Source organism: Gopherus flavomarginatus, chromosome 3 (assembly GCF_025201925.1).
Source record: "Gopherus flavomarginatus isolate rGopFla2 chromosome 3, rGopFla2.mat.asm, whole genome shotgun sequence".
Classification (NCBI taxonomy): Eukaryota; Metazoa; Chordata; order Testudines; family Testudinidae; genus Gopherus; species Gopherus flavomarginatus.
In genome coordinates, this window is record NC_066619.1 from 54,624,464 (window position 1) to 54,638,170 (window position 13,707).

At 43.7% G+C, this 13,707-nt stretch overlaps 1 protein-coding gene across 1 annotated transcript in view; it reads right to left on the bottom strand.

Annotated features, from left to right (window-relative positions):
• EDIL3 (EGF like repeats and discoidin domains 3) overlaps positions 1-13,707 on the bottom strand; it is a 461,020-nt gene that overhangs the window by 329,962 nt on the left and 117,351 nt on the right. Inside the window, exon 2 of the mRNA XM_050944818.1 lies at positions 9,745-9,873. Coding sequence (XP_050800775.1) covers positions 9,745-9,873 — 129 coding nt within the window. The remainder of the gene's footprint in view (positions 1-9,744; positions 9,874-13,707) is intronic.

Sequence of the window (13,707 nt, forward strand, 5' to 3'; positions counted from 1 at the left end):
ACCATATAACTTACTATCTGATCTCTTTGTCCTTACACTTAGAAACAGAAGACTAGAAAGTAGAAACTACTTCTCCAAAGCTCAGAGAAAGCAGGCAGACAGACAAAAGACTCAGACACAAACTTCCCTCCACCCAAAGTTGAAAAAATCCGGTTTTCTGATTGGTTCTCTGGTCAGGTGCTTCAGGTGAAAGAGACATTAACCCTTAGCTATCTGTTTATGACAGCCCCAGGTAAGTCACTCTGTTTTGGCCTATTTGACACTTTTTGGCCTTAACAGTTAGTCCGGCCTCCCTGATGCGCTCAAAGACCTTTTCCAGGTGTAGTAGGTGTTCGGGCCAGGAGTCTGAAAAAATGGCCACATCATCGAGGTAGGCAACTGCAAATTCTCCCAGTCCAGCTAGTAGACCATCTACCAGCATCTGGAAGGTGGCGGGTGCATTTCGAAGGCCGAAAGGAAGGACATTGAATTCATACACCCCTGCATGGGTGACGAATGCTGACCTCTCCTTGGCAGGTTCATCTAGCGGTACTTGCCAGTACCCCTTGGTTAAGTCTATTGTAGAGATGAACTGGGCACGTCCCAACTTCTCCAATAGCTCATCGGTGCGTGGCATTGGATAGTTGTCCGGACGAGTTACCGCATTTAGCTTACGGTAGTCCACGCAAAAGCGTATTTCCCCATCTGGTTTGGGTACCAGAACCACTGGAGATGCCCATGCACTGGTAGATGAGCGGATTATACCCATCTGTAGCATGTTCTGGATCTCTCGTTCTATAGCAGCTTGGGCATGAGGAGACACCCGGTAGGGTGGGGTTCTGATTGGGTGAGCATTACCTGTATCAATGGAGTGGTATGCCCGTTCAGTCCGTCCTGGGGTGGCTGAGAACAATGAGGCGAAGCTAGTGCACAGCTCCTTGATTTGTCGCCGCTGCAGACGTTCCAGGGTGGTTGAGAGGTTCACCTCTTCCACGCCACCGTCTTTTTTCCTGTCGTAGTAGACACCGTCAGACCACTCAGCATCATCTCCCTGGACTGTAAACTGACAAACCTGTAAGTCACTGGAATAGAAAGGCTTGAGAGAATTAACATGGTACACTCTGGGCTTTAGTGAGGAATTGGGAAATGCTATGAGGTAATTCACAGTTCCTAGGCGCTCTTGGACCGTGAATGGCCCTTCCCATGATGCTTCCATCTTATGGGCCTGTTGCGCCTTCAAGACCATAACCTGGTCTCCTACCTTGAAGGAACGTTCTCTGGCATGTCTGTCATACCAGGCCTTTTGCTCTTCCTGAGCATCCTTTAGGTTCTCTCTAGCAAGGGCTAAAGAGTGTCGGAGGGTGCTTTGTAGGTTGCTTACAAAGTCCAGAATGTTAGTTCCTGGAGAAGGCATAAACCCCTCCCATTGCTGCTTCACCAACTGTAATGGTCCCTTAACCTCGTGACCATACACAAGTTCAAAGGGTGAAAACCCTAAACTGGGATGTGGTACAGCCCTGTAGGCAAACAGCAACTGCTGCAACACTAGGTCCCAATTATTGGAGAATTCGTTGATGAATTTTCGTATCATGGCCCCCAAAGTTCCATTGAACCTTTCCACCAGGCCATTGGTTTGATGGTGGTACGGGGTGGCAACCAAGTGATTCACCCCATGAGTTTCCCACAGTTTTTCCACGGTCCCTGCCAGGAAATTAGACCCTGAATCTGTAAGGATGTCGGAGGGCCAACCTACCCTGGCAAAGATGTCTGTTAGGGCCAGGCACACAGTGTTAGCCCTGGTGTTGCCTAGAGCTACTGCTTCCGGCCATCGGGTAGCAAAGTCCACTAAAGTCAGTACGTACTGCTTTCCTCTGGGTGTCTTTTTTGGGAAAGGACCCAGAATATCCACAGCTACTCACTGAAATGGGACCTCAATTATGGGGAGTGGCTGGAGAGGGGCCTTGACCTGGTCTTGAGGCTTTCCCACTCTTTGGCATACCTCACAAGACCGGACATACTTGGCAACGTCCTTGCCCATCCCCTCCCAGTGGAAGGACTTCCCCAACCGGTCCTTGGTTCTGTTCACCCCAGCATGGCCACTGGGATGATCATGGGCTAAGCTTAAGAGCTTCCTCCGGTACTTAGTTGGAACCACCAACTGTTTTTGCGGCTGCCATTCTTCCCGGTGTCCACCAGAAAGAATTTCCTTGTATAAAAGTCCTTGGTCTATAACAAACAGGGATCAATTAGAAGAGCTGAGAGGCGGTGGGGTGCTCCTTGCCGCCACCCAAGCTTTCTGAAGGCTGTCATCTGCTTCCTGCTCAGTCTGGAACTGTTCCCTTGAGGCTGGGGTCACCAGTTCTTCCTCAGACTGTGGACTTGGGCTTGGTCCCTCTGGAAGCGATGTAGATGATGGGGTTGTTTCCGTTGCTGATGTACCGCTCTCCGCTGGTGCACCTGAGGGTATTACAGGCTCTGGCTGAGCCTTTTGGGTATGGCTGTCTGTTGCTTCTGCCAGTTGTGGCTCGCTGGCGCCCACTGGCGTTGAGTTTGAAGATGGGGTTGCAATCGCTGGTGCTGGTTGCTGTTCCAGTTCCGGGCCTGGGACTGGAGGTGCTGTGGCTGTTTCAGTGGTTGGCATGGAATCTGGATCCACTACCTCTGTCTGGGTCTCTGGTAACACAGACGGGGCCTCTGTGGACGGCTCAGGAACAGGAATGGGTCTGGAAGCTTGCCTGGTTTGGCTACGTGTAACCATTCCCACTCTCTTGGCCCGCCTCACCTGGTTGGCCAAGTCTTCCCCCAGTAGCATGGGGATAGGATAATTGTCATAGACTGCAAAAGTCCACATTCCTGACCAGCCTTTGTACTGGACAGGCAGTTGAGCTGTAGGCAAGTCTACAGCTTGTGACATGAAGGGGTAAATTGTAACTTTGGCCTTTGGGTTGATGAATTTGGGGTCAACGAAGGATTGGTGGATAGCTGACACTTGTGCCCCCGTGTCTCTCCACGCAGTAACCTTCTTTCCGCCCACTCTCAAATTTTCCCTTCGCTCCAAGGGTATTTGAGAGGCATCTGGGCCTGGGGATCTTTGGTGTGATGGCGGTGTAATGAATTGCACTCGCATGGTGTTCTTTGGACAGTTGGCCTTGATATGTCCCAGTTCATTACACTTAAAGCATCTTCCATCTGATGAGTCAGTGGGCCGAGGTGAGTTACTGGAGACTGGTGAGGTGGAAGAATAGGGCGTCTGTGGCTTTACTTGGGTTGTATGTGGGGTCTTTGGCTGTCCTCGGTTGTAGGGTTTATGGTCGGTGTGCCCCCTGGGGTAATCGTTCCCCTTGACAGTAGCTTTCTTGCTTTCTGCCACTTCCATCCATTTGGCTCCAATCTCCCCCGCCTCAGCGAGATCTTTGGGTTTTCCATCTTGTATGTACCGTGTGATGTCTTCAGGAACACCATCCAAGAACTGCTCCATTTGTATGAGGAGGTGCAGTTCTTCCAAGGTTTTAACATTGTGTCCTGATATCCAGGCCTCATAATTTTTTGCAACGTAGTAGGCGTGTTTGGGAAATGACACATCTGGTTTCCACTTTTGGGTTCTGAAGCGCCGACGGGCATGATCTGGGGTTATCCCCATTCTGTATCTGGCCTTGGTTTGAAAAAGTTTATAGTCATTCATTTGCTGCTTAGGCATTTCAGCTGCCACCTCTGGTAAAGGTCCACTGAGCTGTGACCTTAATTCTACCATGTACTGGTCTTCGGGGATGCTGTACCCAAGACAGGCTCTTTCAAAATTTTCCAAGAAGGCCTCGGTGTCATCCCCTGCCTTGTAGGTGCGAAATTTCCTGTGCTGTGGAGCAATAATTGGCGTCGGGTTGTTAGGGTTGGCTGGCACATGCAGCCCAGCTTTTGCCAAGTCCAGTTCATGTTTTCTCTGTTTTTCCTTCTCTTCACTTTCTTTTTGTTGTTTTTCCATGTCTCGGCGGTGGGCCAACTCTTCTTCTGCTTGTTTCCTTCGGTGGGCCACCTCTTCTTCTTCTAGTTTTCTTTTGTGTGCTGCCTCTTTGGCTGCCTGTTCTCTTTGGAAGGCTGCCAGTTTGATGCTCTCTTCCTTTTCTTTCAGCTCCAGTTGTCGCCTGTGTTCAGCTTCTTTGAATTGCTCTTCGGCCTCAATTTTTGCCTTAGAAGTCATGATTCCTGTTTTCTTGTGTTGGGGTGCCCTTCGGTGTTTATCTTCTGAACTGCAGGTTCTCTGTTGCCTCCTGAAGTCTGCCTAGCAACAGTGCCTTTAGCTAATCTTCAATGTTAAGTAAACCTGAAAAACCACTTTATTTGCATGTATATAGTGCTGGTAATGACTCTCAATGGGAGAGCTATTGCATGACAAAAGACCCTTAACAGTCTGGTAATGGCTTCTTGCTTAACATGCAAGCCACAAACTGCCAGAGAGAGAAGAAAAAAAAAATTATCTTTGGTTCCCTTTTAAAACCAAACTGTTTCTCTCTGCTAAAAAGCCCTTAGCAGATAAAAGAAAAATATAATATTCCTACTGGCTTCTGGATTTTGTCTATCCCGTAACCGCTGCACACCATATCATAACCTTAGTCCCAGATTTGGACCTTAGCGTCCAAAATATGGGGGTTAGCATGAAAACCTCCAAGCTTAGCTACCAGCTTGGACCTGGTACTTGCTGCCACCACCCAAAAAATTTAGAGTGTTTTGGGGCACTCTAGTCCCCCAGAAAAACCTTCCCTGGGGACCCCAAGACCCAAATCCCTTGAGTCTCACAACAAAGGGAAATAATCCTTTTTCCCTTCCCCCCCCTCCAGGTGCTCCTGGAGAGATACACAGACACAAGCTCTGTGAATCCAAACAGAGTGACTCCCCCTCTCCGTTCCCAGTCCTGGAAACAAAAGCACTTTCCTCTTCACCCAGAGGGAATGCAAAATCAGGCTAGCAAATCCAACACACACAGATCTCCCCCTGATTTCTTCCTCCCACCAATTCCCTGGTGAGTACAGACTCAATTTCCCTGAAGTAAAGAAAAACTCCAACAGGTCTTAAAAGAAAGCTTTATATAAAAAAGAAAGAAAAATACATACAAATGGTCTCTCTGTATTAAGGTGACAAAATACAGGGTCAATTGCTTAAAAGAATATTGAATAAACAGCCTTATTCAAAAAGAATACAAATCAAAGCACTCCAGCACTTATATTCATGCAAATACCAAAGAAAAGAAACCATATAACTTACTATCTGATCTCTTTGTCCTTACACTTAGGGCTTGTCTACATCAGAAAGTTGCAGCGCTGGTGAGGGAGTTACAGCGCTGCAACTTAGGAGGTGTACACATCTGCAGGGCACCACCAGCGCTGCAACTCCCTGTTTGCAGCGCTGGCCGTACTCCCGTTTTGTCTCGGGTGTAGAGGATCCAGCGCTGGTGATCCAGCGCTGGTAATCAAGTATAGACACTTACCAGCGCTTTTCTTGACCTCCGTGGAATAAGCAGGTATCCCAGCATACCTGAGGAAGCCTCTGGTAATCAAGCTGGTCTCCTTTCCCGGTTTGCTCTCGCGTTCCCCGAACCCCGAGCAAGCAGGTCTCCTTCCCTGCGGTTTGCAGGGTGGTTCGGGGAACGCGAGAGCAAACCGGGAAAGGAGACCAGCTTCGCCGCGGTTTGCTTTCGCGTTCCCCGAACCCCGAACAAGCAGGTCTCCTTCCCTGCGGTTTGCACGGTGGTTCGCGGAACGCGAGAGCAAACCGCGGCGAAGCTGGTCTCCTTCCCCGGTTTGCTCTCGCGTTCCCCGAACCCCGAGCAAGCAGGTCTCCTTCCCTGAGGTTTGCTGGGTGGTTCCGGGAACGCGAGAGCAAACCGCGGCGAAGCTGGTCTCCTTTCCCGGTTTGCTCTCGCGTTCCCCGAAACCCCTTGAAGCCGCCCAACAGCGCTGCAGTGTGGCCACATCTAACACCACTTGCAGCGCTGGTTGCTGTAAGTGTGGCCACTCTGCAGCCCTGGCCCTATACAGCTGTACTAATACAGCTGTAACAACCAGCGCTGCAAAATTTTAGATGTAGACATGGCCTTAGAAACAGAAGATTAGAAAGCAAAAACTACTTCTCCAAAGCTCAGAGAAAGCAGGCAGACAGACAAAGACTCAGACACAAACTTCCCTCCACCCAGAGTTGAAAAAATCCGGTTTCCTGATTGGTCCTCTGGTCAGGTGCTTCAGGTGAAAGAGACATTAACCCTTAGCTATCTGTTTATGACACAGGCCCTATAGCTAAATATAAGGATTGAGGAGAACAGGGAGGTGGCAGTTTTGGATAATACTGAATGGGAATCATTAGTGACTAATATTTTTGTGCCCATACCTCCCTTTTCCATTAACATAAAGCAGTAATGAGAAGCAGAGCAACTGATGCCCACTGACTAACTGATAGCCAAGCAACAACAAATTGGGGATAGTACTGTACAGGCTATAGAAACATCCAGATGGATCATACCAGTAGAAGGGATCTTGCATGCCATGCTGTGTACTTTAAGTTTAGTCTTAATGAGAGTTCAAATAAAAACAACTATTTTGGTCATAGGAATAAGTTGCTGGATAATACAATTGAAAAAGCAAGCACAAAGAGAAATATGATGCAACTGAAACAAATGTTAATGTAAGACACAACAAAAAGGAGTGGAACATGGGCTGACTGAGCTGACATAAGCAGATCCAAGTTAAAACAAAAAGAACCTGAAAAAGTAACTGCTGAAACAACTAACTACAGTGGGTATGTTTATAGTACACAAAGTCGGCAGAAACAACCTGAACTGATAAGTTTACCATATGTAATCTGCAAAGCAATTGTTTTTTACATGCAAGAAGTATAGATGTTAGTAGCCAGGAAAGATGTATATAAGTGTGTGACATGAATTAGAATTGTAGTATCATCCTGTACCTAAACCCCCTGCGTCTGGGCCTGGCTAGCGAGGACACACAGCTGTTACATGCCTAATAAAGTAACCAAAGTGATAAGCTGGAATTGAGGGGTTTTTGAATCCAAGAGAACTGGATGAAGTGTTCTCCCAAAACTGGACAAGGTGTTCTGAATAAGCAGAGTGGAAAAGGGGGGAAATCCCAACACAACTCAGCCAGCATCGTTATAATATATGAACAACAAAATAACAATTTGCCTTACTGTCTTCATGCATGCAGTGTAATTGTACAGGACAAAAAAAGTATTAAATGTCAACTGCACTAACGTATTGTAGTCTAGCTAGTGTATAAATGTTAATAACTACTTGAATTAAAAAAGGTTTTCTACCAATCACTATCTCTGGATTTCAAATTAAAAACGTAGCATTATTTCTGCATATGCAACGTGATTATTCCATCTTCCCAAATGCTTTACTTGTTTGCACTTAATTTTACCTACTAAATGTGGACCTTATAGAACTGTTTAAAGTTCTCAGTACAAAAAAAAATTGTAAGTTATACTTTACATTATGACAATATGCTTTCATCTCAGATTCACTCACAATTGGCTCCTTCCCAGTTCTCTACAATACAATTTTCTACACAGTAAGTCCAAAAATTTACTGCTAAAAACCTATTCAAAGGGTTGCATAAGCTATTGCTAAATGAGCTAAATTCTGCCCAGGCCAGCACAGATGTATTAGTGAGGCAAGGGGAGGGTAAGTGCTCAGGGAGCCTCTTTCTACCCCTTGTTCACCTGTGCGCCGAGCCAGAAAAAGGATGTTACATGTACTCCTCAAGTGCTACGGGACAGCCAACTATCATATCTGATGAAATTTCATAGCCACAGGAAAGCACGTAACACAGGAAAGCATGGCCAGGGGCCCACTCTGGATGCAGCAGTATTAGTGCCTGGCAGGAGATGCTGTGTGGAGAGAGGACTGCTATATCTTTTCAAGGCAGTAGTAAATGTCACTGCATCAACAAGCAAAATGGAACAAAATAAGTTACAGGTGTTTTCTTTAGTGCCATAAAATCTGCAATCTCAATATGTTGATGAACAACCCTAAAATTAGATATTAGAACATTAATATTAGTAGTAGAATAATTAGTCTCATAAGCTTCTTAAGGAAATATAGGTAAAGGAGATATTAACAGACTCTACAACTTTACTCCTGGAGAATAACTAGAAACTAAATAACATTCAACTGACTTCAATAGTTACCTAATGTATCTAATAAATACATGACATCCAGGCTCAAAGTAGGCAGCAGAGAAATTTCCTGGGAAGTTCCACCAAGAAGTGGTATCTTAAACATAGATCCACTGATCTGCAGCCCAAGTCCTGTTTGCCAAGGGGCCCAGGGCCAAATAGAATGTAAAGCCACAGAACCATGTGCAGGTCCTCACTACTAATAAAGAGTGGGTCCAAGAGAAATAGGAGGTTGGGATTCGGGTGGCAGTGAGGTGCGGGCCCAGCTGCTGTGTTTGAATGTAGCATGTTACAGTGTTATGTGATACACATGTGATGTGTAACACCCTCATAATGCTACACTATAAGCAAACACAAATCAGTCATCAGTAGGAAGGCAAATCATATGAAAGACCAAACACCAAGAGAACTGGGACCACCATAGAGTCACAGCCTAATAAAACAGCAGCAGGACTTCTGGTCCTCTAATATGAGAGGAGAAAAGACCATCCTCATCTTCACTATAAGTCAACACTGCTGATAATCACCTCTTTTATCCTTCCCTGGAATCTCCTACCTCTCTAATCCAACACTGATGACACATATACATACATTTGTGTACTGAGCTCTCTATTTCACAGATATCATTTCCACTCCTCCTTTTCTGTTCTTTAATTCTCTTTCATTCATCTATTTGCATGTCCCATATCACTGTTAAAGGGAGAAGAAAGGTACCCTAACTAACTGGTTGCATCTGATGATTATATAGGATAGTCAGTTCCTTTCTATTTGTGCTTCAGAGTAATTTATAAACTCTACCTCCACCAGCCTAGGTCCAAAACTTTTCCAATTCAGTCTGAGATAATGGAATTTGTAGCTATGTGCTCTACCCAACTCTACCATCTTCCTGTGTCCCCCTTCACCCCAAACAATCTTCTGATGGGACACTGAAGACTGATTCATTAGACTCACCATTGTATTTTCAGTCACTCAGATGCATCCATGCATTGCAAATCATCACACCACTACACACTTCTAATTTGTTCTTGTGTCATGGTTATTATTATACCCAAACCAACTGGTCTCTTACTGTGAAATGCAAACAAATGCTAAATAGGCCTTATTCTGATTTCTCAGATGCTGATTTTATATCCACATTACTCAGTTGTAGTCACTCTTAAAGCGTAAGTTCAGAATCAGGCCACATTGGCTTATCAAGCAATTGAGCTTTGCAGCCCTCATTAAAATAAATAAAATCACTGAAATTAGCAGCAGGGTATTTGAACGAATTGGATTGCGGTGACCTTTACAAGCTAGGTAAAATTTCTGGCAAACAGACAATCTCTCTAAAATAAAACACTGAACTTTGCTGAGTTGTTTTTCTTTTTGGATATAATTTAGAGATAATTAGGGAACAAAGAAACAATCAAAGAAAATATGAATTCAGATACCACAAACATTAGACACAAGGATAAGGTACCAATAACGAACAAGTGGTGTGTCCTTTGCAATGACACAAAATGCAAAGGACACACCACTATTTGGATAATCATAGACTAATAGGATACTTAGACAGTTATTGCCATATTTTATGTTTGCACTTACCAACCTCCACAACACTAGAACAGTTGGGGTCTGTGAAGCCACTGGGACATTCACATGAAAAGAAGTCATCAGCCAACCCAGACAAACAGATGCCACCGTTTTCACAGGGGTTGGAATCACACACATCTCCTGTGAATTAAAGAAAAAGATTCTCAGTCTTTCATACAGGCCCCCCAAAACTCCTTAAGTGATAATTTTAGTACAGCTAGATTATTGACAACCAAGAACAGACCAGCATAATGGCTCCAGATTCCTTTGAAAACCAAACACCTTCAGATTTACAATTCTACCATGGGCTCAATTTTACATTTATTTAAAGAGACTCACATTTGTCCCAAGATTTTCATTTTGTTCATAGAAGCTTTTACCAACAATAAAGATAAATAGGTTTCCATTTTTTAAAAAAAAACATTTCATAAGAAACTGCCTTGATACATTCAGACATTATCTTGCAGATGCAACACAAACCTTGAATCACTGAAAACAAAAATCTGATAATAATCAACAGAAGTGAAAGTAATTTGTGTGATTGAAAAGACCCTGCCCATTCCCACTTTCCCTTTGAAGCCACTGAGTGTACATCATCATTGCAGAATTAACTCAAGCTCTTCCTTGGGTGTTGATTTTACCTGGCTCCACTCCTCACACACAACTATCCCATGAAGTTTAGTGGTGCTTTCAATCCTGGCTAGCTGGCTTATCTGGGGATATAGGCTAAAACCAGGTCAAGGCTTTCCCACGAGCTGGCAACCTGCTCACTTTGTAGTGAGAATGTAGCTAAACTACTCAAGTTCTGATAGTCCTCCATTGCCTTCCCACAATTCCCCCTTTATTCCCCAAAGGACAAACAAGTTGTCCCAAAATTCACTGGGAAAGAGTTGTAGTGTGGTTCATTTGACCACATTACAAAGAACCATGGGATATGCCTAGCGACACTGCGGTGGGATGGGTTTCTATTCTGGTCAGGGAGGGGTTAAAGTGCTCATCTGAGCACAATGAGCCCCAATCCAGTGCACCTGTGAGGCCTGTCAAACCTTGAGAGGAGCGATTCCTTAAAAGGAAGGATCTAAACCCAGTGCACAGTGGCAATCAGAGGGAAGCAGAGCTAGAGCTCCTTAACCCCACAGAGCCAAGGCATGCTCACCAGGAAAGCTGAGGAAGGGCCTACACTGCCTGGACCCTTTGGAGAGGTAAAGGGACTATCTTTATTTTGTCTGTTTTTTTTCTGGTGCCCAGCATGCTCAACCTGGTTCTCTTGGACACACGGAGGATTAGGAATTTAGCTGTCCATCATAGAGACTATTTAGTTTTTGCCTTCCAGAGAATTGTAGGGTAAGCTTGGACTGTTTTGTGAGCTGCAGGATTATTTTGTTGCCTTTTTTGTTTTAGACTGTTGTTATGGCCAGAGGGGAGATCCACTGCCCTAAGACTTGCAAATGGAAGGCCGCACTCCACACTTCAAACCAGTGCTCCAGTGACAACTACATATAGAGAAGGATGTCTGAAATGAGAGAGGTGCCCCCCATTATCCCAAGGAGGCACCCTGAAGATACAACCTATGGTAGACACACATGGATGGGCACAGCGCTGGTGAGAATATCGTAATTCGGGTATGGATTTATGCCCAGGCTAGGCTAACCCAGATACGAATTACTTGCATTAACTTTGCAGTGAAAACATACCCTCAACTGGGTCTCCTGGCTGAAGAGTCTGTGCTTTTCTCTTCTGACCTTACTTTCCATCAGATTGCTTTGTTTGTAGCATCTGAGGGAGTCAGTTCCATGTAATACAGATGAGACAAGAGAAGTGTCCAGAGCTGTGTGGACTAGACTATAAAAGTTTGTTCAATTTTAATAATCTAAAGCTATATTAGTATCATAGGCAAGTAAAAATATGTGCACCATGGATTTATAATTTGGCAGAATCACTGTGAAATATTCTATCACTTTAAGACACTTCAGATTTATAATATAAACTTGGAGCCTGCTACAAAGCCCATGGAAGTCTTACCATTGATATTAGTGGATTTTGGATTGTGCACTTGATCTCCATTATATATAACCCCATGTCACCAGGGACAGGTATATCTAGATTCCAGGAAAAAATGGTATCAGCTACTGGCATGTTTCAGGGCCCATTGTTATAGAAATAGTCCCTCTGACCTCTTGCGTCTGACCCAGAGTCCCGTGATGTCAGTTTGTTGCTCAGATAGTAAACTGCATATTGAGTTGCTGATTTCTTATGCTCTTCCCCACCGTGCAAAACAGGTCCATGAGAATAAAAATGTATTTTGATTTTATGTGAATGTCTGGCCTTATAAACCACAGAAGCACAGTTCACTTAGTTTAGTAGCGGAACTCCAGAACTGAATTTCCTTGTATTTTATGTTTGAATGGGTCATATTGTAATAGTGCTAATTTGCACTTCAAACATTTTTTAGTTTCTATTCCATACTATGGAATTCTATATGTCAATCAAAACTTGTTACTCATGCATGTGAATTCACAAATCTGAAAGGAATACTCAGTTGTTATACAAGCAACATTACACACACACATAATTACACCATTGTTCTCAGACAGGTGATCAATGAAGAATTTTACCATTCACATTTTAGTGTGGTTAATAATATACTTCAAAAACTACCAACAAGTATTTGTATAATATTTTGCTAATCTCAACTAAAATAAAACAAATCTCAATGGGGATTCTTTTAATTGTTTTTAAAGATTAAATAGAGGGGCATTCTACAATTTAGAATTTATTTGAGTTTTTTTATTTGTTTTAGTTTTTGGGTTGGTTGGCTGCTTGCTTTTTTAATTAAAGAGATGTTGTTTTTGCATCTAATATTTGTTCAAAGAGTACCAAGGGAAACGTACTTGTCTGTATCAGTGGAATGAAAGATTAGGCGCAGTCATATGCATTGAAATAGATCTTGAAGCCCAGGAGGATCTTCCCAGAGGGGCCATTACAGACAAGTCTATGTCTGAACTGCCTACACATGCAAACTGGCAGATGAAAGACTAACATTCTCAAATAAGGCTACTCTAATAACACAAATATATGCAAGTGAAGTAGAGACCATGGAGCACCTGCTTGTTTGCTGACTCATTGGGGAGGTCTGTATGAAGGAGAACCTTGTTGCAGCAACAGAAAGAGCCATCACTTGTGCATGGGTCTGGAAAAACATCTAGTTTGTGACAAGGACACAAGAAGTAGTAGTGAGTACTAACCAATGTGGATTCTGTTATACATTAATCACATATGCATGGTTGCGGTATTGATGAGGGAAATTCAATACTTTTATCATTTTTTGACATATAAATTAGCCTTAAGATCAGTATCTAGTGGGTGAATTCCAAATTAAAAGAATAATCACATGTAAAAATTCACTTTATAGTAGTTTAAAAGCTTTCCTTTATTGAATACTGTATTTCTAATGCAAAAAAACTCAAGTTGACTTTTGAGTTTGCCAAGTTTAAATTAGTCTCATGGAATAGGCCATTTTTGACTTGACATGTGTATGTCTGCTCCCTGGTAACTCTATATCCTGCCAATTGTACACCAAGAGACAGATAATTGGCTCAAAGAGAGAGCCAATGATATGCCCTTCCATTTTTTAAAGCATCAGTTTTAAATTTCTCCTGAGGGTTGTCTGTCTGTTTGGAGACCAAAGAATGCTAGATCTTGACCGCATGGAGCTCATTTATGCATTTCTGCAGTGAAGAGAGTGGTACGGGCCCAATTAATACCATCATGGGAAGAGGATGCTCTGAGAAGTGTATTCCCTACAATGCTATTAATTAATTTGGAGGAGAAACACTGATTGGACAAACCGTGTGGAAGTTCTCAGTAACATTAAAAGGGACCTTTGGATTTAGATAAGATATTTCCTGTTTTTTGTGCTGTTCTGATCTTTAACAACACAAGCCAATGAACCAGAAAGTCTTCATGGGATTAAAG